At 38.8% G+C, this 27,250-nt stretch overlaps 1 protein-coding gene across 5 annotated transcripts in view; it reads left to right on the top strand.

The window, feature by feature from the left end:
• Nucleotides 1–24,905, top strand: part of GRAMD4 (GRAM domain containing 4) — a 75,488-nt gene extending 50,583 nt beyond the window's left edge. For 4 of the 5 annotated variants that reach the window (XM_059847291.1, XM_059847293.1, XM_059847289.1 and 1 more), the window contains 16 exons: nucleotides 2,137–2,198; nucleotides 4,103–4,235; nucleotides 4,740–4,765; nucleotides 6,583–6,674; nucleotides 8,201–8,292; nucleotides 9,218–9,266; nucleotides 10,085–10,156; nucleotides 11,486–11,529; nucleotides 11,628–11,737; nucleotides 12,958–13,112; nucleotides 14,112–14,144; nucleotides 16,854–17,001; nucleotides 17,467–17,560; nucleotides 18,629–18,713; nucleotides 20,402–20,470; nucleotides 21,011–24,905. In XM_059847291.1, the coding sequence (XP_059703274.1) occupies nucleotides 2,137–2,198; nucleotides 4,103–4,235; nucleotides 4,740–4,765; nucleotides 6,583–6,674; nucleotides 8,201–8,292; nucleotides 9,218–9,266; nucleotides 10,085–10,156; nucleotides 11,486–11,529; nucleotides 11,628–11,737; nucleotides 12,958–13,112; nucleotides 14,112–14,144; nucleotides 16,854–17,001; nucleotides 17,467–17,560; nucleotides 18,629–18,713; nucleotides 20,402–20,470; nucleotides 21,011–21,112 (1,366 nt within the window). In that variant the 3' untranslated portion in view covers nucleotides 21,113–24,905. The remainder of the gene's footprint in view (nucleotides 1–2,136; nucleotides 2,199–4,102; nucleotides 4,236–4,739; nucleotides 4,766–6,582; nucleotides 6,675–8,200; nucleotides 8,293–9,217; nucleotides 9,267–10,084; nucleotides 10,157–11,485; nucleotides 11,530–11,627; nucleotides 11,738–12,957; nucleotides 13,113–14,111; nucleotides 14,145–16,853; nucleotides 17,002–17,466; nucleotides 17,561–18,628; nucleotides 18,714–20,401; nucleotides 20,471–21,010) is intronic. The other variant, XM_059847290.1, reaches the window with a different exon arrangement.
• The last annotated feature ends 2,345 nt before the right edge of the window (nucleotides 24,906–27,250 follow it).

The following is a 27,250-nucleotide window of genomic DNA, read 5'->3' as shown; positions in this document are numbered from 1 at the left end:
TGTAAAGGTCAGGTTCTTCATGGGGAAGAAGTAACAGGCAGATGGCAAGTAAGACATTGCCAGAAAAATGAAACAAAAGCACCAAGAAGGGCCAAAGCCAACTGTCATGTGCTCCTGATGGCAGTAAGGCTGCTGTACAGGTCTAGTTCTTGGTGAGATTTTATTGATTTTTTTGCCTAAGAAACGTGGGGAGTAGTGATGCTGTGCTGCTTTTGAAAATACATCCCAGCATGTCAAAAGAAGACCCAGCCTGAAGACTGACAGCTGACAGTGGTGGGATCTCATCTTGGCTCTGTCCTGGGAGTGCTGGTGTCAGTGCCTCCACACTGCTGGAATGCGTTGTTAATGACCACCTCCTTTCCACCTAAATGTGGCTTCAGCTTCAATGAAACACAGTCTGAATGACAGATTTCAGCTGAAATGCTCAATATATATATGGTATAACCATCTGATGTGTGGCTGGTAGAGGATAACAGGATACCACTGTATAAGAGTTGGTGCAAATTTGAAAGTGTTTGTTGCTGTCTTTTGAGAGCTGGAAATAGAGGAGATGCAAGGGTATGGGAGAAGAAGTAAGGACAGGAGGAGTTTTTAAGTGAGGAACCTGTGACTTTTATAGAAACTGGGGTAAAATGGCACAGGAACCAAAGTTAAAGTTTAGCTGAAGAAAGTAAACTGATGACATTTCAGGTGACTTTCAAAAGGAAGAGTTGCTGCAAATACAGAAGCTGCGGGGAAAAGTCCTGACACCAATAAATGTTGAGCTGTAATTCATAAATGAGTAAATTACTTCTAAATGTTCTTTTTAGAAGTGAACAAGGATGTGGAAAGCTCATTAGGGATCAGGAATGCTTAGGAAGGAAGGGAGGTAAGAAGTTCTGTAGTTTCTCCATCATGTTCATTGATGAATGGTAATGTTGAGCAGCACACAGTAGTAATGACCTTTTCCACGTGCATGCAGTACAGTGACATTTTTTCCTAATGTCCTTTCTAGAGGAACAGCAGGAGAGAGAACTGTATGTCCATCTGTATTGCTGCAATCTGCCCAGTGCAGTGGGATCCCTCTTTTTGCTCTTCATTTGCTGACCATGTTTCACTTGGTTCCCTTTCTGAGCAGCAAAAGATGAAAGGAACATTTGAAAATGCTTACATTGCCTGATAAATGAGTGATCATGAAATTGCACAACTGACACTTTTTTTCAAGAAGTAAGCTTTTCAATCATTCAGCTCCCTGTCAAGTAAAGCTTGCTGTGGCTGGTGTTATGTTGTCAAAGCTCCTGCTTCATTAGAAAAATCTTTCTGTATGATATCTGCATCGATGACTGAAGACTTTGGGACTGAAGCCTGAAGTATTCGCAACACAGGTTGGCAGTTGGAGGCTGTGTACAAATGTAATTTGAAGCCTTGCACATGTACAGAATGCCAAAAGCATTTTGTGTTTTAAAAAATCTGTTCACTTTTAATGGATGAGAATATTCTTGAGTCATTTCAAAAGGTGAGATGAATGATGCCAGCTTCTTGACATATATTTTTAGAACATTTTTGTTGCAGTTTTTCAGGCTATTTCAATTTCTCAAGTTATTTTTCAAATTGGTTGTGATCTGTTTATTTTGAGAGTTTACAACATAACATTTAAAATCATTCTTAACACCTGTTCCTCTTGTGAAGTTGTTTGACCCTAGTAGCGATGGCAGGATTCAAGATTTGTGTGTTAAATTGTGGTTTTGTTCTACTGCTGTGGTTATCAACTTGTGATATGGAATCCCTTTTAATTTATTGCTGTGGGAAAAGTCATGGCTCTGAAGAATTTTCCTGGCAGGCGTTGCAATGAATATACCACACAAAGGCATAAATAATGCAAGAAATTTAATACTACATTGCTGAGCAGTTGTAAGATGAAATGGAGCTGTTGGTGACAGGAATGGCCAAACCCCACCTCGCAGTGGGTGCTATTTCCCAGGATCCTAAGTGCTATGAATATTTTGAGTCTTGTGAAAGGGCGTAAGCTGGGTTTTTTTTTGTCATGGTTGTATAATCTCAGCTATGGAAACCATGGAGGTTCTGGTGTTTCCTTTACCTAAAAGGGAATAAATTCTTCCTCTGTAACATTTCACATTGTTTCTGTTTTCTTTGTAGGGCAGAAGAGGTGCCTGCGGCTCAGCAACCTGCAAAGCCACAGGCACAAGCCAATGGAACAGGTGAGCTTGATCAGATCTCTAACAACACTTTAGTTCAGTTGCATTTTTTTCTTTTTTTTTTAGATCCTTAGAAGATCAAATCTTGCTTCTGAAGAAGCTGATTATAAATGACAATTCGAGCAACTTCTCTCTCTGTACATGATTCTGCATTTACGTTTTGTAGTTGACTTAGCATACCAGAGCAAGGAATTTATTGTGTATTGTAAGGCCTTTTGGTATGTAATGAAACCTATTGGCTCACTTCATCATTTTGGCATGCCTTGCTGATCCTTGACTTAGCAGAAAAACAGGTGTAATATGTAGAAAAAATGTTCTGTTTTGTTCTCAATTGCAGAAGGTCTGTTATGCCACTAATCATATTACTACTTCCTTTGTCTAAAACAAGAGATGTTCTGAAGAAGGAGTAAGATTAAGAGTTATTAATTGTTGGACACCTACACTGCCATATACATTTCTCAAGCTGATACTAATTATGATTTAAATAATGAACTACTAATGTCTGAAAGGCAACAGCGAAATTCTCAGTCTTTCAGTACACTTTTACTTCCCTTCCTACAGCTTGTGATTGAGACTTAGGATTTTAAATCTGTGGACTAAATCTCAAATTTCCCCTCCTGTACTTCCGTAGTGTCAATGCTTTCTGTTATGTTAGCTACAACCTGACATTTTTTTCCTCTTGTCAAAATTTCTTTCTCAGTATTTTCTGAAGTATTAGCATGTGGGAAGCTACTTCATATTTTTATTCACAAATGGAAGTGTTGTCCCAGATGTAAACAGTCACTAGATTCCTTGTTTTTCTAGATTTCATTGTAAATCATCAATAAATGGTTTTATTCTATTTTCTGAGCTCCAGTGGCTTTTTCTCATGAGCTTAATTGCATCTTTTTGGCTGTTGTAATTGGCTGATGAATCTTCCATGCCTCTGTTTAATCTTATATTAATTTAATGGAATTCTGTACTAAATTTGGTCATGGAGTAATTATGACCAGTATCCTCTTTGTGACATTGCTGTATTGAGCTATGTTTCCAAGTAGTTTTTCTGTTCCTTCTAGACCACAATTTTGTTACAGGTGATTGTTTTGTTCTCACTTGCAGTGCCTTAAAGCTTTTAGCCTGAATTTATTTCCATGTACCCCCATGTTATGTTATTTTTCCACTGAAACTGATGTACAGAAAATGTGCATCACTTCATTATTTTGCTGTGTAAGACTTCCCAGGTAGTATTGTGACTGTATATTCCATATATAGAGAGTGGTATATGCAGCATAATTTCTGAAGGCTGACTTTAGAGGAAAAGAAACTCAGTGTTGTTTTTTTTTTTTTTTAGCTCTATAAAGACACACAGACACAATCTTTATGAACTATCAGTGGTTGGAAAGTGGAAGTAAAAATGCCTCTAGCAGAATCTTGCTTATGTTTCCACCTCCCTTTCCTGTCAAATCCCTGTGGCTGCAAGGTGGTTGTCCAGCTCTCTGCTCAGGAGTGTTTTGCTTTGCACTTGCTTTTCTCAAGGTGACCCTTCAGCACAACAGGGAGCATGGAGATTTATGTCAGTCTTTTGTTTACAGAAGTCTCTTAACCAGAAAATGTTTTTACTGTGTTTGCTAAAAATTACTGTTTGTTAGGATGTGTTACTCTTTGTACTTTGGGTAATAAGATGCTTCCATGTACTGTCCTAAGAGCAATGCAGGAGTCACCTTTAGTCTTATTTTACCAATTAAATGCAGCTGGGTTCCTGTGCAATGGCAGAAGTAAATTGCAAGTTTCCACAAAGAGTGTTGGTGAAGGACAGGGAGGCTGTGCAAAGTGTGCTTCCCAACAAAGCACCGTGTGTGGGAATGGGCTGGCATTGGAGAAGGATGTCTTCTAGCATTATCCTGATACTTAGTGATTCTTTTTTATAGATAAGAGCTCTCACACAGTCTCCTCAAGACTCCATAAGTGGTTTTGTGATAAATTTGGGGAGTATATTGAGGACTTCAGATTTCAGCCAGAAGAGAATACAGTGGAAACAGAAGAGCCACTTAGTGCTAGAAGGTAAATCCCTAATGTCATTTTGAGAAATTCTTGGTGCCTTTACAAGTTACTTTTCTTCTCACTTTTTTTTTTCCTTTTTAAAGGAAACTTTTAAAGGAAACCAACCTTTTGTATGGTTTGAGCAAGTGTTTCAATAACAAATAATAACACCAAAAGTACAGAAATACCTCAAAAGTTTTGTGACTGCTTTGGACAAAACAAGAGATTTTAAGTTTATCTGCTGTCTGGAATAAAATAAGATTTGTATTATTTACCAGGTTTTGTCATATGCCTCCCAGAAACAGTGAACAAAGTCTTAATTAGGCTGGAGAGCTTTTAAACTTCAGTTTTCAGTCTGATGGAAGATAGAGTGTGTTAGTAGAAACACATTTTGTAACAGACAAGAATAAAGCTTATAGTTTGTAAGTGTGAAGAGTATTTCAAGGATCAAATGTACTATGTACAATTGTGCAAGTGTGCACTAGTTGTCTATTTAACAAGTTGCTTTTATCTATTATTTTTTAGGTTGACTGAAAATATGAGAAGATTAAGTAAGTACTTAGCAGTGTTTTATTTGTTGTGTTTGTTCTGGTTTCATTTGGAACAATACTTGTGATTTGCTGTCAGTGGCATACATGCATTGCCTTCAGAATACCTTTTAAAAAATAGTATTAAAGTTAAATTTTGGATGGTTCCTAATTTCCAGTAGATTTTAGCCACAAAATCTAGATCCCTGTTGTCCAAGGAGCCTGACTCAGAGCTCTCCAGAATGTTGTCACCAGTGATTTCCAGTCTTTCAAGTCTTAATCCTCTCTGTGGGCTTGGTGTAGGCTGCTGCAGCAGAGCAGATGGAAGCAGCACTTGAGTCCATGAGCTCTTCCAGTGCCTAGGGTGTGCCCTTCCACTTCCTTCATCTGCTGCTTTGGTTGTGCTGCTGATGCTTAAGGAAATCCAGTGCTAGTTGCTTAATTACTTCACATAGCAAGTGTGTTTAGGATAGCTCAGTCTCAAGCCAAACTAACTGGGACAGCAGGTCAGAGGCTCTCTTGAAGAATGATTGAAATGTTGTGAGTTCTACTGCAAAAGAGAGTGAGAGCTTCTGAGACTCTCTATGCAGGAGGTATCATCATTCTTCTCCTCAGGAAAAGCAAAACTGGTGTGGTCCACCAGGCGCCTTGGTCTTGCAGCAGCCCTCTCCTGTTTCCTTGTGTTCCCTAGCTAGTTTTCCCAAGAAGTGAAAGAGGGTAAAGGATAAGAGGCTTTTAGGGAGCTGAAGAAGAGCTCCTCTTGCTCTTGCTGGCTGGGTGTTCCTGTGCGTGGGCCTCTCCCAGCCCAGGTCAGTCTCCCATGCAGTGACAGCAAGACCAGAGGTCTGCAGAGGTGGCACACAGACTTCTTCAGGGAGTCATCTGCTGGGTTGCTTGGCTTAGGAAGAGTAAGCAGCAAAGTGCTAGCTATGGATAGAGTCCTGCAGAGAGACAGCCAAGAGATCTAGCCTGGCTTTAATCTAGCTGGTGAAGCAGCAGCAAGTGAGGGGAGGGCTACCTAGACTGTAGTGAAGCCTTTGATGCTGTTTCCCACAGCATTCTCCTGAAGATCATGGCTTGGACAGGTGTACCTTTGCTGGGTAAAAAACTGGCTGATGGCCAGGCCCAGAGAGTGGTGGGGGATGGAGCCACATCCACCTGGTCACAAGTGGTGTTCCCCAGGGCTCTGTATTGGACTGTCCTGTTTAGTATCTTTATCAATGATCTGGACAGCAGGATGGAGTGCTCCCTGTCAGTTTGCAGATGACACCAACTTGGATAGCAGTGTTGATATGATGGTGGGTAGGAAGGCTCTGCAGATAAAATGATTTAGGGGCATGGTTTAGTGGTGGATTTGGCAATGCTGGGTTAATGGTCAAACACAATGATGATCATAAAGGTCTTTTCCCACCTAAATGATTCTGTGATTCTAAGTTGTTCCTTGGTGGCTTGAAATTCAGTCAGGTTAGTGTGCATTGTTTTACAGTGAGACAAACTGACCTGTACAGTGGTCTTTGGGGTAGTGTGAACATGGCTGAGAACAAGCTGCTTTTAGCATCCAGGGTACCCTTATAAATGATGTTGGCTTTTTTTTCCTTTGTCTATACTGAAGAGTTGAGACATAATCTTTGTCTTGGATAACACTTCATTCTTTGGAAATACATTCTTTAATTGTTCAGTTACATTGGTGGGTTTAATTTTTTTTCATTTGGATAAGCCTTTTTATCATTACATGTCATGAATATTCCTGTAGTTTTCTAATTTGATTGTTTGTAATTTACAAGTGATTCAACCACTGCCAGCTAATTCTAATACTGTGTTTTTTCTCAACTTCCATTTAGAGAGAGGTGCCAAACCTGTTACAAATTTTGTGAAGAATCTTTCTGCCTTATTAGATTGGTATTCTATCTACACTTCTGCTATTGCCTTTATTGTAAGTTATCTTACTCCTCCAGGAGTAGTAAGAACTTGAAAAAATACATTATTTGCTGAAATTCTTTGAAACTGCCATATCTGAGTAGGGGTTATGATACAGTTCAAGTCAAATCAAATAGTGTAATTTCATTTGACACAAAATACCAGTAGTAGTCACTTCTGTTATATATAAAACCAGCTAAATTGTGTTTCCTGGGTCTCTTGTAGCATAGCTTTGTAATTGTTAAAATAACTTGGAGCTATCTGGGTATTGTTTCTCGTCTCCTAGACCCAGTAATTCAATGGTTACTTCAGCCTCTGCAAAGTTTCTTCCTGTCTAGGGCTGAACTGCTGATAGTGGCTACATTTGATGTGAAGCTATTGTCCCCATCAGGGCTCTTTGCCATTTGATGGGATCATACTGATGAGAGGGAAAATGCTTTTATTTCAGTAGGATTCACTGTGCAAACATCAGGTCTGTGAGCTATGTTCAGGCATTTCTATGCCATCTTAATGAGCTTTGGATGCCAAGAGACATAAGTATCTAGTGGAGTTTTGGTTTGTTTTCCTTCTTCCTATTTTTAATTAAATTATCTAAATTCTTTTGGTCATAGTGTGTGTGAAACTAATTTCTGTCAAAGGAATTGGCAGTAGCTGTGTGGTGAAAATGTCACACACCTTTTTGTTAAATAGTAACTCCCTGTAAGTTATAGACCTTCTGCTATTTTACATGGCACAGCTGAATGAATATTGAGGAGGAGACTTCCCTCACAGTGCCCTCTGTCTGTCCCTTCTCCATATCTGCTGAATTTCTCTTGCCTCACCTGGTAAGCCCATATTTCAGATAAAAACTGAAAGAAGAAACTTGAGCTGTTTTTTTTTTTTTTGAAAGCTCTGGGACCTGGGAGCCAGAGCAATGTTTCACTTTGTGGTTATCAGTAGAAACCCTAGTGTCTCTCACAGAGAGACTGTAGTGTCTGTTTTCAGAAGCTGGGTACAGAATACCTTTTGAAGCTTTTTGTGTTTGTACTTTATACATAAAATAAAACCTGTTTTCCTGCAATCTTTTTAGTCTTGGTAAAAATGTGGGATTGAATTGACCTGAAATAATAGAGTGAGAGTTTATCCTGTTGCCCAGTATGGGGCTAGTTGCTGTACCTCCACTTCTATACCGTGGCTTCTGTGCCATTGCTGGCCGTATCATGATCATGTAGCAGATTCACAGACTTGAGGGTTTACCTCTCTTTTTTCCTCCTACCCCTTCAAGTGATTGTAGTGTTGAAAATACTCAATTCTCTCTCTGAGGCAGCTGAGAACTAGTGAAGTGTCATCTCTGGAGATCTGGTTCATTCTTAGTTTTGATTTTGCATTCCTGAATGTGGGGCCGTTGTCAATTACAGAGTGGCTAAAATTTATTAATTTTTTTTAATATGAATTACATGGTTTTGAGCCCAAGAGCACAGTGGGAAGTAGTATTTCAGGTAACTCACTGTTCCCCAGTTTGTAATCCGCATCTCTTTCTTTGTTTTTCTTCTTAATCTGCAGATTTACATCAATGCTGTATGGCATGGCTGGGCCATTCCTATGTTCTTATTTTTAGCAATTTTGAGGTTGTCCCTAAATTACCTCATAGCCAGGTATTTGCACAAATACTAGCTTACTCTCTTAAGTAATGCTTTGTTTGAATGATGTTTTGTTATCCTTGCACTGAGTTATAAACTGCTAACTTTTCTAATACTGTGAGTTACATTTAACACAGGGAAACTCAAACTCAAATGTCCTAAATGTCATTGCTCAGTTTCTATAATCTTTTACTATTATTGGGAAATTATCTTTGTATCCTGTGGCTTGTATCATAAACAATGTTGCATGCTCTCAGACAAATCCCTCAGCACACTAGATTCTAATATTTCTAATTCTGCAATGTTTAGAGTACTTGAAGAACATCTCCTTCAATATTGAAGCTTGCTGTTTTTCCCAGCAGAGAATGTTCACCTAGGCCTAAAAGGCAGTTTTGCCTTTTTCCATAGCTCTTGAAATACTTTATCCAAAGTATTTTCCAATTGTAATGTCAATCTCTCCTAAAAATTAAGTCTGGGTGATTTTTTTTTTTAAAGCACCTTAAAATGATGTAGAGGACCTTAATGTGCATGTTGTAAACTACTTTTCTGACTTCTTAACTGATACTTTCTGTTTGACATTGTATTCCCTGGAAATTGCTGGTAGCAAATAGACTTCTGAATAAGTTGATGTAATTTTCTTCACATGAAAAAATAAGAGAAAAATATTCCTAGTCCTTACTCCATGTACACCATTAAGCTTTGTTGTAAAACCCACAAGTAGCAATTCTGTTTAGTATCTATTTAAATAATATTTTTAAAGCTGGCTGTTATTGGCCACTTGTGCTTCTGTTATGTTGTGGGTTCTTTGTTAATTTGGGGATTATATTATTTGCTTTTAAGCCATAACTGCTTATTGCGGAAAACTGCTTTTTAACCTTTTACAAATAAGCCATGTTGATGGATAGAGTTCTTGCTCTTTAACTATTTCCATCATTCCTAGGGGTTGGAGAATACAGTGGAGCATTGTGCCTGAAGTTTCTGAACAGATGGTAGGTCTTTGATCAGCGTCACCTGTATGCCTGCAGAAAAAATTGCACCTTTAAACCCTCCTCTGTGTTTGTGTGGGTAGCTGGAAAGGAAGGAAGAGCTGCAAGTGAAGACACTATATTTTTTTTTTCTCTTGTAATTTAAAAATCTTTAGTTAATAGCACTCTTGGGTTCAGATGCTTCACCCTCAAATATTCCAAACTTAAAACACATTTCTGAAATGAATTTTAATTTATCAGCTTGGGACAAATTAGGTCCTGTGGGATCTTCAAGAAGTCTTGCATTCTGTTTTCTTTAAGAACATTGAGTCCATCTGTTAATTCAGCATTGCCAGCCCCATACTGGGTCTGGGTACACATCCCTAAGTGACAGATCTAAGTGTCATTTTAATACTTCCTGGAATAGTGACTCCACTTCCCTGGGCAGCCTGTTTCAAGGCTTGACAACCCTTTTAAAGAACAAATCTTTCTGAATAGCCAATCTACATCTCCCCTGGCAAAGTTTGAGGCCATTTCCTCTTGATCTGTCACTTGTTCCCTGGGAGAGAAGACTGAATCCCCCCCCACCTCATTACAACTTCCTTTCAGATAGTTATAAAGTCTACCCTGAGCCCCCCAAAGCATTGAAAACTAAAAATAACCAGCACTGAAAGTCATAAAAAATAGCTCTGAAACAAGGGAGGAAAATGGTAAATGTAGAGACTATTAAAAGTGAGATGAATATTGCTAAGAATGTTGAGGGATCACCTTGTTCTGACAAGTTTTGCAAAATAGATTTTATCTGAGCTGCAAATCAATGTATTGTGTCTTTCTTGCCTAAGGAGCACCCAAAAGAGGACTTGACTGTGTCTGAAAAGTTCCAGCTTGTTCTGGATGTGGCTCAGAAGGCTCAGGTACTGTGCTGCTCTCTGGCTGCCTCCTTGGGAGCAATGGGGTTCATGCTCCAAGTGGTCAAAGGAGGTTGTTATGCAGCATGTGAAAACAAATGCTTAAAAAAGAAATACTTCTCTTGCAAAGGGAGCTTCACCTGTGAGCAGTGGAGATCTCAGTAAGATTCCTGGACTTTCTGAAATGGCATGATGCTTCAGAGAATGGGTTAAGGTTCTCTGACTGCAGCTCTGAGCAAGGTCTGGAGGGGAACAGAAGCAACTTCTCACAGTTTTCTACCTTATATATCATATAACCTTCTGATAATGTAGATTGGGTGATGAATCTTCAAAATGTACTGGAGTGTGGTTCCATATCACAAATCTGCTAGTCATAAACTGATGTAGGAGACTCTGTTCCTTTAAGATATAGCTGAAGACTGTGGTCTGTTTAGCTGTGTTAATTCAGCAGTTTGCACTTATCTCTAAAGCAGCATATTTTAAAAAACTCCACCCCCTCCAAGCCTTGAAATCTGCTGGTGTTGGAGAGACTGAAGGAAGGTTTTCTCCCAGCTCCCTGAGTTGGATGAGGTAGCAGCTGAGTGACTGCACCATCCAGTTGAACTGCAGCCTTGTGCCATGCTTGATGATGTGCTGCTGTCAGAAGGGGTTTAACCTTCCCTACTAACTGTGGCTGCTCAGCTCCTTCCTTCTGCTGGGGGTGGTGCATGTTTGTATGAACACCTTTGGAAATTTATTGGGAAGGTGAAATTTTCAGGTGCTCTGACAGTAAGGATTGCTAAGAGAATATGGCCTGAGTCCTGAGCAGGGGTCTGTTGCCTCCCCATTTGTTGGAATTAGTTGAAATCTGCTGTCTCCAATGGTTTATTATAAAACCCGATAATGGTCTGTTTCCAAGAAGCTAATAGTTCTTTTGATGAACTCAGTTACCACTTCCTGTAATTTCAGTACTCAGAATGTCTGAAGAGACCTTCGGTTCTGTTACCTACTAACAGGAGCTCTTTACTCTTAGATTAACAGCCTTATTTAAAATATTTGCAATAATGTAAATGCTTTGCAGTCATGACAGTGGGATCAAATGGTTTCTCCACTTGTAAGGCTCAATCAGAAGTTACAGAGCAACGTTAAATGAGGCAGAAGTCATCATGTATTGCTATTCTGTTCTGTATTTACTCAGTTATGAAGTACATAAATGGCTAAAAATTAGTTTAAAAAAAAGTCACTTCTGGGAATTGCTTACCAAGAAAGTCAGAAACCTATTTGTTTTCATTATGTGGACAAAAAGAACCCAAAACAACGCAGGACTTGGTTTTAATTCTCTTGCTTCTTATGCAGAACCTTTTTGGCAAGATGGCAGACATACTGGAGAAATTTAAAAAGTAAGTTATCTGATGGGAGGTTTTCTTCCCTTTTAAAACAAGACTTGACCAATATCTGTAACACTGGTAATAAAATTTTGCTTCTTTTTTGTTTTCAGCTTGTTCATGTGGGTCCAGCCAGAAATAACACAGAAGCTCTACATTGCTCTGTGGGCAGCTTTTATTGCATCCTGCTTTTTGCCCTACAGGATTATTGGGCTTGCATTGGGTAAACACAATAAATAATTCACCTGTTACGGTCTCGACTTAATGGTTAAAACTTACATGATCTTTAGAGGGAGAATTTTAGAGTTTAAGAGAGAAAACCTGCATTAATAAATCATGCAGTGTTCTAAAGTATTTTCTAAAGTATTGTGCTTGGCATCGTTTGTCATGACCATTTAGAAAACCGTCTCAGTGTATAATAGGAAAAGACTGGATAATGCTTTTGCTTCTTGAAGAGAAGAAGACTATGATGAGCTGTTAGCAGAACTTCTCAGACTGTGAGCTCCAGGCTCTTCTAGAAGATCCTGTGTGTTGAGGGTTTTTTGCTCATACATCCTTGTAGATGAAATATGTGGCATGGCACAGGAGGCATGAAAATGACAATGTAGGAAAAAAATAAAAGTATTAGTGGGATTACTGGTAAAACTTAGAGGATGGGCTAGACAGAAGGAACAGACTGGGTGGGTCTGTACAGATACTGTCTCAGCTGGGAATTGAGAAGAGGGTTCTCACTATATCATGAGACTCCTTGCTAAGGTATGAAGCCCTGTACTGGGAACCAAGAACTGTAGTTTTTTCCATTAAAGTCATGATGTAATCAAATGAGCATTACTTTTAGTGGCACTGAACTTCAGATTTTGTTAGCTTGAACTTAAATGTAGGTTTGCTTGACACAGCAATTGAATTTAGATGTGTGAGGAATAATTATTTGACTCTCAGGAGATCTGAATTGCACTCAGTAAAGTTTTGAGAGAGTATTTTAAGCCCATATTGAGTGGCAGAATGCAAGGAAATAACTTGTATAAGATAAAAGTTGGGCCTGGAAGATAGAGTTTTATGTAGTACATGAGAGCCCTCTGTTGCCATTAAAATTCTTGCAGGAGCTGCATAGTTGAATGCTCTGGTGTGTTTTTTTGTTTTGGTAGTATCTAATGTTTTCAGAATGCTTCTGGTAATAAGGAACATATGTTTGAATTATTCAAATGTTCTTCTGCATAATAGTGGCTATGTAAATATTTAAAAGAACTGGGGATGGGAAGGAAAGAAAAATAATTTTCTGGTGTTGGAAGAAGAATAACAAAATAGTAAAGCTAGGAGAATGGTTTTAACAATGTGTTTAAATATACAGAATTCTGTTTCATTTGTGAACTTTGAAAATTTGATCAAAACAGTGATGTTCTTAATGCCTCTTCAGCATTCAAACTGAAGTGACCTTTTTTTCAGGACTCTATGCTGGAGTCAAGTTTTTCCTTATTGATTTTATCTTCAAACGATGCCCCAGACTAAGAGCTAAGTATGATACTCCTTATATCATCTGGATAAGTCTCCTGACAGATCCTCAGCTCAAAGAAAGATCTAATGCTACAGTGTCGAGACGGGTAAGGGTAATGAATCTTTTTGTCCCTATGTTCTCAGCCTCTGAAAATCAGATCTCTTTCTCCCTTTTCCTTTCCTCCAGTGACTAGAGCACATTAAAGAGAAGGTTAATTAAATCCTTACAATCAATGTTAGTTGATTGTAATATCCCTTTTTTTATTATTTTCAAGATTTACAGTTCTTCTATGAATTCTGTTTCTTGTATGAAAGGAATCAGTTATCAAAAATTGTATGTATCCATAGATATACTGTGAATCATGAAGCTAAACACACAAATATAACACCATCCATATTCATACCAATTTCTTTAATCTACATTCTGTGTAATTCTGTTGTCAGATACAGTCTTTTTGTATCCGCTTTCTCTATTCTTAGACATCCTTTTTCAGTTGAAATTTACATACTTACTTAAATTGAAGTGCAGTTAAAAAAATGGATAAAGGCTTTAGTATAATATGCAGCTTCTAATGGGATAATCACTAACAAAGTTAGTAAGATAGTTTACATATTTAGACATGATGTCTCATGGTTATTTGTATTAGCTGACCTTTTAGCATAGTGGTGATAAATGACTTCATGTCATACTCCAGCAATACATTTTCTTTTTTATTAAATGTCATAGTTAAATCACTAAGTATTGTGTTTTGTGCATCTTGGTAAATCCTTTTAGGGCCTGATATGGTAACTGAGTCAGGGTTTTCCATATCCCTGGATTTGTCAATGTTTGTTCATTTAAAAATTAAAATAATTGTAGTAAACCTTGAGTCAAATGCCATTTTAGCATTTGCTTAATGCTTCTTAGCACAATATCTAATTGCATTTATAGAGTTTCTGAGTACTGTCTGAAATGCACAGTACTGAGCAGTAATTCAGCCTGGGTATACAGCTGGAGAGTAAAAGGGATAAGATGTGAACCCTCAGTTGTTTAGAGGAAATCTGGGGTTTGGGGGATGGTGGAGCAGAGGGTGGTAAAATAACTGCAGCACAATTGAATATTTCAGAAGGAAGTGGACAAAGACAGTTTCTTACAGAAAGTGAGTCTTCTGTTCCTGTTTTCCAAGGGATGAGATGGGTAAATAAGCACTTGGATGAAGCCATCCATGGCCTGTATTTCTCTTGCTTGCAGAAGATGATCTCAAAAGCTTCTGTGCTTCTCACAGGTTATCTTTCACATACTGTGGTAGTTGTGACATCATATTGCTGAGTCTCTCTAATCTGCCTTAGAGGTGGAAAGATTCTGAATTGTTGAACTTGAGCCCATTAACTTACAGAGTAACGATTCCTTTTGGCTTTTCTTCATGACTTTAGTTTTGCACGTAGAGACAGGGTTTTTGTACTACCAGGTCTGGCTCAGTGGCCTTGGCCTGTCTTCCTGGAAAGGATGTGCAGACTGCATTACCTGCTTCCAAATGCCTTTGAAAACATTAACTTTATCTCAGTAATTTTAGAGAAACTTTCTTACCCCTTGACTGATTTCTGCAAACCTCATAGTATGAAAAATAGATTTTTGTACTAAAAGGTAAAAACAAAAGAGGCTTTTAAATTTTTTTTTCATAGGAAAGGCATAGCCCAAAACATGTAGTGCCAGCATGTGTACATTTGCTTTGGCTTCTTATTACTAAGCAGTGTACAAGGCAGAGTAAACTTAGACACAATGCAATATTAATTGCCTGTGCCACACTCTGACCTTGTGTCCTTAGAGAGCAGTCCTGACAGCAGTATCTGATGGGTAAAGGTTGTATGTCAAAAGCTGATGGCAGATCAGGTGAAAAGGAATACCTCCAGGTTGCTGGTGACGTTTTTAGACAATCAGGACTCTTCCAGCATTACAAATCCAATCACTTCCAGTTCGATTTAAGGCTTATGGAAATGCTTTTCTCTTAGCAATTGGCCATTGATTGTCTCAAGCCTGAGTGGTGAGAGGAAACATTTGCATGTGTTAGGCAGGACTAGAAGTAAGGGCAGAACTACTCATATTTTCAACCACCAGATGGGTAATGGTACTGAAGTTTTAACTCCATTTTTTTAATCTCTTTATATAGCAGGTAGGAAGGAAGCAGTGTTGCAGAGAGCAGAAATAGTCCTTATTCCAGCACAAAGAGCATTAGACCTCTTGCTTTGATCATTTTTATATTTTGGGCCATGGTGCTTCACCTGGTTGTGTGCATGTGCAGCCAAATAGCTTGTCTAAAAAGGCCTTCAGAAAATTCTTTTCATCTTCAGTTGCACACAGATAGTTGAAGAAGCTGTTATTTTCCTTGGTTCCAGGGAGTCAGCACTGCAGAAGTGATATTACTTACCATCAGCCATTTGCTTTCCACATTAACTTCCTTTATTTTTTTCCCCTGAGGCATCATTGTCTTACAGGTACCCTAAAAAGGTGGATGGCAAATGCCTTCTGCTGTGCCCATTTTGTCAGTCTGGTTTCTAGATAGCAGTTGCAGTTCACAAGTTTTCATTTGCTTTGGATTTCTTTTCTTAGTGTGTAAATCCTGTGACGTGTTGAGTGCTGCCAATTTAGTGCAGAGTAACAAAAAAGCAGCTGAAGGCTGCTTGGCCTTCAGCAGCATTGGGCCTTTACAGAAGAAGAGCTTAGTCCTGAGCTTGCATGTTGTCAGTTTGCCAGTTGTTTAACTGCATGTCCGTGGCTGGGCTAAGAGCAGAGCTGCTAGTGCCAGCTCTTGGAATCATGTGGTGCCCCACCAAGATGAAAATGGAAGTGCAGGCAAGCTGTCCAAAAGAAACTGCCTGCTGTCCTTCCAGGAGTGAGGCTTGTTGCCAGAGCAGTCTCCAGTGACTTTTAATCTCTGTTTAAAAGTAGATTTTACTCAAGTACTATGGTTTTAGGCAATCCATACTACTTTTTTTCCTTCCCAAGGATGCCAGCAACCATTCAGATTTTGTTTTATGTGTCAACACTCTCAAAATTCAGTGCAACTTCAAAGCACAGAAAAGATCACTGCTTCTAGTGCAACCTGAATAAATTGAACTGGTGTGCTCTAACCACTCGTAACTCTTTTTTAATTGCATTCATTGTGTGTAGTCTTTTGGTTTGTGAGCAAAATCTTGCAGTGCCACTCAGTTCATGTTTTATTCTGTGTATTATAATGTTAAATAGGTTTCACTTTTTTTCTTTTGTCACTGTCACATTTGTGTTGTTTGTTTCTTTTCCTGCTAGCTGTCAGGGCATGAAAAGGTATGGATCATAGTGTGGAAAACTTCCTTTCATTTCCAGCATTTGTATTCATAATGAGCTTATGCAGTTCTGTGTGGCTTTTTTTTTCCTCTTTTTTCTTTCTAACTTCTTTTGTGCAGTAATAACTTTGTTTATCTCTTGAAAACAAGCCAAGTACTGATAATATAGTGTCTGTTAGTAATCCCACTAGTTACAATCATTGTAGCTGTTTGCAGTGACTAAACTGTATCTAATGAGACATAGCCTTTTCTGTAGAAAAATGGTATTTTAAGATAGGTACATTTAGCACCGTGTGCTTCACCCCAGCAAAGTGTGTCCATCAAAGGGCAGCACTTTGAAAGGTTGTGTTCAGGTACATATTAGAGGCTTGTGCTCTAGCAGCAGCATAGTGCACTAGTCTGAAGTTAATCTATGGAAGTAGTTAATGAAAATTGTTGCATTATAGATTTTAATTTTATTTTAGAAAGAGTAGTTAGCTAAATTATTTTTGAGAGTGTAGCTTAAATGTTGCTGCTCAGATTTTGGAATCGTCTTTCTTTTTCTGCAGCTTCAAACAGCAACCTCCAGGAATTACGTGGGCTCAAGTGCCCCCACTGGAATAAGCAAAGATGAAGACACAAGTCGTTTTCATACCACCAAGAGAGGAAATTTCCATGAAGTTTTTAACCTGCCAGAGAATGAACGTCCTTTGCCAGGTATGATGCCGCGTGGAAGGCTACATTAGTAGAATATTTTGTAAAAAACCAAGGATAATTTAAAGTTGAATTCCTTTTCTGTGCATTGTGTAGGTGTAAGCTTTTGATTTAAAGGTCTTGCTTTAAATTAGAATGAATGGAGGTGGTCTCTTTCATTCCATACTCTTGCAGCTCTTGGAAAGAGTGCACAGCCTGGTGTTCCTTTTATGGTTATGCAAATCCAGTAGTCAAGTTAAAGGGAATAATTGTGTGGGTGGTTTTATTTTCTTTTTTTTCAAAATTAGTGTTAAAACAGATGTTATGGTGTCTAGAACACAAGATTTAGGCTTATCTTTCTAAGGACTTTTAGTTTTAGGTAGCTAAAGTTTAATCTTCAGTGTTTTCTATTGTATGAGAAGGCTGTTGGGGATAGTGCCAGTCTCTTTCTTTTTCTTAAAGTCAGATTTCTTGTTATGCCTTTTTCAGTGTGTGAAAATGGCTGGCGCTGTTGCTTGATCAACAGGGATCGGAAGATGCCCACAGACTACATCAGGAATGGAGTTCTTTATGTCACAGAAAAGTGAGTCATTACTCTCCACACCTTTCTGAGGAGGGAAATTCAAGACATTAAAGTGTTTGAATCTAAAAAGGGTCTTTTAATAATGTTTTGAAACAAAAATGACATTTCAAGGTGCTTTGCAACCTCAGTGAGGCATCACAGGAGAGGGAGAGCTGAACCTGGTGTGTGGCTATGCTTAACAGATGAGATTTTGCCTTGGAAAGGCTTTCATAGGAATGCAAAATAGCTCTGTACAGACAACTATTAGAAGCTGCAGCTCTTGATGTGGATAACATACTAACTGTATAGATAGTAGAATAGAAACCTAAAACCTAAGTCAACTTTGAAAATTGTGATCAATAGCTGTTTGACAAATACTCTTAGTTTGGGCTTTTTTTCAAGCAAGCTGAATGTCTAGCTTCCTTGAAATAACAGCAACAAAAAAGAAAACTGAAAAATAAGCCTTGGATTCAAATTTTTATGGGTGAGTGGTTGTTTTTTAAAATTTCCTTACTTACCTCCCAGCCTCCCAGGACTGAATAGCTATGGTCATTACTGTTTGGGTCGTGCACTGAAATTCCTTTGGAGTGTAATGAAAGGAAGTAAAGCTCATCTGTATGCAATGTCACCTAGTAATGGAGGCTGCTCTTCAGTGTTTAGAAATCTGAGCTTTTGTCTGCAGCACAATAACATGAAACTAACACAGTGTTTCTCGTTAATCTTCTTTTAGGATGGTGAAAGACGTATAAGCCTTTTGACATTTGGTATTTCAGCTGTTTAAGGATATATGTCCCTTGTATGTCTTTAAAATGCTTGTCAGGTTTAACCATTCAGTGCAGTGATAGAAATACAAGAATTGTTGTGTGTATGCATACTGTATGTTCTGGGCTTTCAGACACACCAGCCAGCTGCTAGAATTTATAAATGTTTGCACTAAATTAGAAGCCATAACTGAACTGAATGTCTTTTTTTATTTTAAAAGTTATTTTAACTTGTGAGATTTCAAACTTCAGAAGAGACAAGAGGATATTTTAGAAATTTATTTTAAAACACTCTATCAAAATGAGGCCTTTTTTTTCTTGTTTTCAGTTACTTGTGCTTTGAAAGCTCAAAATCCGGTTCATCAAAAAGAAATAAAGTTATAAAGCTGTCGGACATAACAGATATCCAGAAGGTATGTCTGGTTGGGGTTGTAAATAGGGGAGAAAACTGGTTTTCTGTTCAGCTAGTCATGTTTTGCATTTGTGCTTTCGTTATTTTGGAAAAGCATGCCACTGATAATTTGTATAAGTGGAATGTCATTCTTTGATTATGAATGTTTCACAGAACTGTTTTTTTAGAATCAGCACAAGCAAACTTGCTCTAAGCATGAAGACAAACTAGTTTACTAAACTCTTACACTCCGACATTTTTTTTTTTAATTTAAGTTATGTTGTTTACTAACTCCAGTGTTGACCAGAGCCGTGTAGGCCTTTAGAAGATCTAGTGGTAGTAGGAATTGTGTTTTACTAACTTCAGTTTGGGTGTGAATATTGATAGATGCACCATCTTAAAAGTAGGTGCCTTAGAGGGAGGCAGGATTGTTGTCAGTGGAGAAAGGTAGATCATTAGAATAGCCAGACTGGGATGGACTGGAGTTTCATCTAGTTGGGGCCCATCAGTAACAGAGGTAAGAAATGGAAGGTTGGAAACATAGCAAGGGCAGTGTTGTCCTTCCTCTGGTTGAGGTTTATCAGCCTGTGGTTACTAATGGCTTTACTGGTGCCTTGCACCAGTCTCTCTGTCCTTTAACATATTTTTTGTTACCCTTTCTGAACTTGTCCCTATCTTGAACACAGACACCCTTGCTTTCTGCTGCATCCTTACCACAGATTAAATGATGTTGAGCAAAGAAGCACCTCAGTCTGGTGTCTATTACTGCATAAGTACATCCAGATTTTCAAATTAATTCCTTCTATTTCTGTGACATGTCTGTAAAGCAGACAGCTTATGCTCAAATTGAACATTCCTACTGGAATTAATAATTCATATTAATGGCTTTCAAACATCATGCTTCAACTTACTTTGTTGTTCAGTACGCCTTTACTGTCATAAAGTTTCTTTTGCATCTGTGTTGTTTTTAATGAAGATGAGACAGGGATCATGCAGTCAAGCATAAAAAAGTACTGTGGTTTTATTTGGAGGTGGGAAACCCAGGTCTGACTTGCATGTCACTTTCTCCCTGTGAGTACTCCCAAATTCAGCCAACTGTATTCCTTCTTATCTTTTTGGACTTTGTAAAAAAACAAGCAAGCAATCCATGTGTGGCACTGGGTGCTATGGTTTAGTTGACGTGGCGGTGTTCAGTTAAAGGTGGGAGCTCTTTTTCTACCTTAATGGTGCTGTGGCTCTGTGATACCCTGCTTTCTACCTGATTTTGAAAAAGCAGCTTTTTCTGATCTGCTTGCTGTTCCTCCAGAGAGTGGGTGGATGTCACCTGTAGATGTCACCTCTAGGGGAAGCTGTGGGTGGTGCACTCAGGCCCATGTCACACGTGCCCTGCCCGCCCCATCCGGCCGCCTCCGTGGGCTGGGGCAGGACTGATGCTCACAGTGGGGCTGGGGCTGCTTCCAGCAGCTCCTGGGAGGAAGGGGAGAGAAGGGTCCTGGCTGTCCAGGTGAGGATGTACCCAGCAAGTCCAGGAGAATGAGGCTCCAGAGAATGGCAGCTGGCTTCATCCTGCTTTTACTGGAGGTCTCTTAGTCATGGCTGGGAGGACAGGCCAGCAATGGATTGTGTAACCTCTGCAGCACCTTTTGCAGTTGTTCAGTACAGAAGGTATCTTATGTCTTTGTGTGTGGCTTTTTTTTTGCTTTTTTTTAGTATAAAGTGCTCTCTGTTCTCCCGGGATCAGGGATGGGGATTGCTGTATCAACACCATCTACACAGAAAGTAAGTAGCTGGGTGTATCTGTATTGCTGTATTGGATTTCTTACCTTCTTTTCCTCCTCTGGTTAGCACCAGCATCAAGGCTTTTTTATCCCCTTATTCCAGTGGCTGGCTTTTTTTCTTTTAAAAAAAATTCCCTTGTCTATTATTCAGTATGTTTGTCTTCAAAATTTTAATGAATTAAATATTCAGCTTGGTCTAGTGCATCTGGAGTGTTTTACTCTGATGCTTCAGAAAGCTTTTCCCCAGCACCCTCTATCTGGAGCATGCAGTCTGCTATGCAGTCTGAAACAGAAAGCTGTTGGCTTGAGAGTATCCATGGGGGAGGAGGCTTTGAGGTGGGAGGGCCTGACTCTCAGATGAAGTTTTTAAGGAAATGAAAAAATTTCATGGTCAAGGATTTAATAGAGAAAAAGATTATTTTGTCTTTATCAATGCATTTCTATCACAATTAATCTCTTCCTAGTGACTTGAAAAAAATATACCTAGAGGAAATTCTTTTTCTTTGTGGACTGACACGATGTGTTTTTTTTTGTCATTTAGCCTTTGGTGTTTGGTGCCATGGTACACAGAGATGAAGCTTTTGAGGCAATTTTCAGCCAATACATGAAAATAACATCTGCATCATCCAGCACTGAAAGCTAGTGTCTTATCTTGGAAGAGCTAAAGGAAACTTCCTTCTTGTATGACTTGGTAGTGAAAAAATGAACATCCTCATCTATTTTGCAATAATTTTTCTTGTCTGGTGGTTTATATTCTATCTGTTACATAAACCAAGTGTATTTTATATATGCCTTCATGTTTGTTTTTAAGGTTTTTGTAAAAAAAGACAAAAAAACCAAATGAAAACAGTGAAAGTGCTATCATCACTATTAGCCTTGCACATTAAGCACTTTTAATGTTTATTTACTGACATTAAAAGCTGGGAAGATGCTCGGAGACCTGACTATAGAACAGATTGATCCCTTTATCTCCACTGATGTCACTAGGGATTCATTTTTCCCTTTATCTTTTTTGTTTTTCCCTGAGATGTGAGAATGATGACTGCAGCAGCCTGAAGTCACCTTCTTCAGCTTGGAGTTTTTAATTAGGTCCTTTATTAAAACTGATGGCAACACCAAGGAAGTATTAGCTTCTTAGTATTTCCATACGTACAACTGCATTTAAAATAACTCCTCCTTGCTAATTTTTGCATTGCAGAAGGATGTTTTACTCATTTGGTTAACTTCAATTTTTCCTGCTAGAGATGTTTAAATTACTTGTACAGTGAACTGGAGGAGAAAGTTTGTAACTATATCTTCCTTTCCTCATTAACCAAAGCAAGAGGATGGAAGGCAGGCAGATACTTTTTATAAAAGAGGGCACCAAAATGTTGTTCCTAAAATGTTAGGCATCTTATAATTATATTTCTATAGGTACTTGTCCTAGAAGGGCTCAGCTGTTGTACATGTTGCATGTACAAGGCGTTTGTATGTTAATGCATTAAAGACTTGAAGGCTTTTGTGTTGGGGAGCTGGGAAGGATTAAACTAAACTCAGATGTGATCTTTTTTAATTTGGCTCTTTTCTTGAGTTACCTTGTGATAAAATTATGCTATAATATAGCAACTGAAAGCACTAGTTCCTCTCAAAGCATAATTTGAGTAGCGTTGGTGTGCTTCTGTCTTCCCCCTTGCAGAACTAAATTTTAATAACAAATAAACCCAACTGCCAGGTAAAACAGGAAGGCTGCGCTCCTCTAAACTCTCTCAGGCCTGTCTAGCAGCAAAGCACATATTGACCTTTGTCTTTAATATTAGAGAGCTTTTATACTCTATATAATAGCACCCATCTGAGAGGTTTAGAGTTTTATTTGCATTTTCATGAAAGCACAGTAGGAGTTATGCCAAGCCTTCCAGAGTGTCTTTTCCTTTGCTATGTCTTTTGAGTTGAGTAGCATAGATGTCTCCAGACATTATATGAATGGCCCTAAAAAAAAGCAATGGAGATGCAAATTCTTATGTAAAATGAGACTTAATTTCATGGATTTTTTTCTCTGTTTTTTTTTTTTTTTTAACAGGAATTTCCTTTCTTTGTAAGGCAAAGGGTAAAATGAAGGAGGGAGAGGGGTAGCGAACACCAAAGTGTGTTTAACTCTTAGCACAGTTTTAACTTGAAGTGTGTCAATAAGTACAGGAGTAATGAAGAAGGAGGAGGTCAAACTGTACAAACCTTATTTTGGTCTGGCCATGAAAAGGTAGGATATGAGAATTAATACAAATTTTATATGAAGCAGTAGTGTTGAATATCATAATTTGTTTGGGTATTGTAAAGTGAAACACTGATGGGGTATGCCCTGGGTGGAAATGTAAGCAAGAAAGGGGAGGAAACCACTGTAATGGTTAAAATGCAGTTTTCAAGTTCTGACTTTAGAGTAGCACTGGAACATGTCTGTACGTGACCTGAAAAATGGGTGCGTTTCTAAGGCCACCCTTGGTATGCTGTAACTCAGGGCCTGGAAACTTCAAATACAAGTGAACTGGTGGGAAATCCATTTTGCCACCATTTAAAGTGGATGTAGCTTGACAATTTATGGTTTCATGACTTCACACATTCAGGTTATGTGTTTAAGAAAAAATTATTGATCTTAAATCTTTCTCATCAAAACTACTTTAAAATGTAATACCTTTTTTGTAATTGCTACATATTATAATTTGGCATTTTGTCTAGAATCTTCCTTGAATAGCAAGTGCAGCTAAAAAATAGGCGTTAAAATAGCTTAATGTTATATAAATCTTAATCAGATTCATTCATTTTGTCTTAAGAAGAAAATCCCTTGGATGTGTGTTAAGGTTATCCTTTTTTTTTTTTTGAAGAAACAGAAAACTATATTTTTTACAGAGAGCATGCTCTTTTTCTTATTTTTGTATCATTTTTCAAGTGTAATTTATACCTTCACTCTGATCATAACAGCAGTTTCAGTAGGAAATCAGTTGACTTGCACTTATTACCTCCTCCCCCTCCCACCCTTCACTGGTGACCCTCGTGTACAGGGTTGTCCTAGTTTCTGGTTCCTGGAGGAGCTATAGGATCTATACTGCTGGTGCCAGGACAATTAACCATACCTAGGCTTCCCAGAGGGAGAAAAGATATCATCATCCTTTTCCCAGACTGAAATGCCTCGTGTGTACAATATACTCTTAAAATTTATTTTCTGAATGAAGAAATTAGAAATGTCTTATAAAATCTAATGTGCTGATGTTTGAAATGAATCCATGCTTTAGCAGTGTGAACTTAAAAGTTAGCGATCCTTAAAGCAGCAAACCTAGTGCAAACTGCAATGCAACCTTGGTTCTAGTAGAGAAAACAGACTGGATTTCTTTGGTTTGGCTTTTTTTAATAGAGTTGTAATATAATTGACAGACATCTGTGTACATACTTTGCAAATTTCACTTTACATTGGGTTATCCGGTTTCCCTGCTGCACAGCTGCTCCCCTGGTGTCCCTGACTTCAGAGACTGAAGGTGACCTTTGGGTGTTTGCTCGGGCTTTTCTCCCCGCTGCACCCTCGTGAGGGCAGGAGGGGACGGGCAGTGAGTGAATGTATCCTGCGCTTGTGTGATCACACTGAAGCTCCCACCTTAAATTCCAATCTTCCTGCTCAGTTTTGCAGTACAGCCTGGTGCACTTCAGAAACAGGCTGGGTCGGAACACTTAATGTAAAGTGCTTTAAATAGCTGCAAGTGATGTTCTTGTCATTCTGTCTGTCTGATTGCTGTTTATATTTGCAATTCTGTTCATGTCTGTGGATGTCTGGATCATTCACGTGTAATTGGATTTAACTTCTTTAGAAGTTCATTGGTTAGTTTGAGTCCCTTTTAAAGACAATTTGAAAAGGGAGATGAAAACTGACTAATTCTTTATCACTGACCATTTAAATTCAAAAGCGAAACAAGCTGAAATATGAAATCATGCCTTTCTGTGCACTGGATCTTTTTTGAGGCAAGATTGAATGAAACAAGCTATTTATTAGTAGCAACATCACACAGGATGCCAGCAGCAAAACTCTACCCTCGTTCTGCAGACGAAGAGAAAAGGAATTTTACCCGACTGTGAAGAGATGAAAGGATGTACCTGTTTTTTGGCTACTTAAACCTGTTTGAAAACATTGGTAGTTTTTATTGAACTCTGTACATTTTGGCAGATGTTTAATTTCTACTAATCATTGAAATATAATGGATGTGAAAATTTTTATGTCTGAAGTTTGAGTCTATATTTTGAAATTGTAAATAATTCATTATCAGTGTAACTTTTGTTCGACAGAAGACTTATACTGTATGAATAATTGAAATAATGAAATTATTTGCCCTGTACATTTTTTAAGAAAATCTTGTTTGTTTAAAAAGTCTTGTATAAATTATAATTTTTATTTAAATAAACCTAAAAATGCTTTGTGCTAATGCTTCTTGCAAACTTCAGTTATTTATCTATCAAAACTACACCTGATTTCTTGGAACAAAGTGAGTTAGTGCTTTTTAGCAGATTCACAGCCATCTCTGGGGGGAGGTGGGTGGGTGTCATTGCTTTTGAAGCCCAAGGAACTTGACTTTTATTTAAAATAATTCTATTTATTTTAAATAGAGTACATGTATCTTTTTGGTTAGATCTTTTCTGTGAGTACATCAGTCCCTTTGTAGCTACATGATTAATTTAATGAATGAAAAAGCAAGCAGTGATTTCTGAGGTGCCACTGCAGGGGGCCATGGATGACACAAGAGTGCTGGGAGGAGTACAAGCTCCTGTCAGCCAGAGCCCCACGCTGCTGTGCACTGGAGGTAGGGACAAACCCTTTCCATCCCGAGGGTGTGGGAGGTGTGCTCAGCAGCACCATTCCCTGATCAGCTGTTCTGCAGCCTCTGTGTCACCTCAGCTCCCTGGTCACAGCAGCCCACCTGCAGGGCTGTGCCTGTGTGTCACCTGTGCCCCTCTGGGGGTGACTGGGCAGGCTCCCCCATCCCTGCTGTGTTCCAGGGAAGCTGTCCCACTGTCCCACTGCCCTGTGCTTGCTTCTGCAGCATTCTCAGACCTTTGTCTGCCCTCAGGAATGTAATCCTGGCACTGAGCTGCCTGGTCATCTAATCCAGACTCGTTTGTTTGCCTCCACAATGCTCCAAGTGTTTGGCTTGGCTGAAATAGATCAGTCTGGGATGGATCCTCCACACATGAACGTGTGCTGCTCTCCTTATTTCAATATTTAGTTTTCTCCTGGTGGCAGCAATGCAGCTGGCAATGTAATGGTGTTTTAGGCTGGTATTTTAAGTGTTCTGACAATACTTAACTTGTTCAGAGAATACTTAATTTCCCTCTTGCCCTGGTTTAATGTGTTCTTTGTTAAATGTTTGTACAAGATGAGCTGCACCTGCAGCAGTACTCTCAGAGGTTGGATTCAATCCCACCTGCCTGAGGCCTTGTGGAGCCTCAAAGTCTGGTTTTGGCTATAGAAACCATGGTATGTGTGAGGGGACTTGGTCTTCCTGGAAACAGTGCTTGCTGTGTCAAGGTCACTTCAGCAGCCCATGGAGAACATAGAATTGAGCTGAACGAGCTGTTCACCTGCTCTCCCTGTACCTCCAGTTCCTGCTGCAGAAAGGCTTTCCTGCCACAGCCTGCAGGGCCAACCACACACGGTGGCTTACTGCACCTGAGCTAGGCATGGCCTGGGCAGTCCTGGATTAGTGACAAAGGGCAGTTACAGCATTCAGCTTGGAGAAGCTGAGGGGTTTTTTGCTGTTACTTTTAAGTAATTTTCAAGTTAAGTCTGAGTTCTTCTACTGAATCCTTGGATTCACTGAATTGCTCTCCTTAGTTTTAGGTTAGGCTGTGTGTTTAGTACATTAATTATTGGCTCATCTTAGACTTCTGAATATTTTTATTTCAAAAGTAAGAAATACAGAAGATGTAAAAAGTTAATTCTTTGTCTTAGAGAGGATGGGATATTGCAAAGGGATCAGGTCCCTTGCATCAAGTGTCCTGGCTGGGCTGTGGATGCTCCAGAAGTTAGGTGGGTGTAATGCAGTGCCTGAAGGATGTAGTTATGAGCATGTCTTTAATACTAGATTTAGCTTGAACTGATGCTGTATTTAGTCAAGTTGGCTTTGACTGGGAAGCAGGGAGATGAGGGATAGATAAATACCTTTTTCTGTTTTTAAATAGGTGGCACTTTTCTGTACCTTGAAAACTGCAAAGCCTAGTTGAGATGTGCATTAGGCAAAATTTCTGCTTTTGTATTCTCTACTGAAGTTCCTTTCATCTTTTCCAGTTTCTGGGACATATAGTGGCATATGGATAATGATCTCCTTCAGCTTTCCTTTTTCACTATCCTTCCCTATTCAATACCAAATATTGATAAAAGATGCTCTTTTTTTCATTCCTAAATTTCCCAAATTTTTCCTTTACTGTCTATGACAGTTTTGAATTCAGAACTTTCTAGGGGTTCCTCTGACCTTTGGTTTTTCTCCTTCAGCACTGTTCCGGTTTTCTTCCTCTCATAAAAATAACTCTGGAATTTCAGTTCTGATTATTTAGAGATACTGACAGACCATGTCCCAATGAACATGTCACATGTTCACTAAAGCTGCCTTCACCTCTTCCATCTTCCATTTTGTATAAATTGGAGCTAAATTGCTATATCTGCTGGTTTGGGTTACCCAGTGGCTTCCATTTTCTCTAGCTAATTTGTCATGTCTTTGCTCCTGATCATCTACATGACTGGGAAAGAAGACGCTCCTTTAACTTGTGGAGTGAA

This window comes from Haemorhous mexicanus, chromosome 5, assembly GCF_027477595.1.
Source record: "Haemorhous mexicanus isolate bHaeMex1 chromosome 5, bHaeMex1.pri, whole genome shotgun sequence".
Classification (NCBI taxonomy): domain Eukaryota; kingdom Metazoa; phylum Chordata; class Aves; order Passeriformes; family Fringillidae; genus Haemorhous; species Haemorhous mexicanus.
The sequence above is the reverse complement of the archived record's forward strand: the minus strand, read 5'-3'. Positions and strand labels throughout refer to the sequence as shown.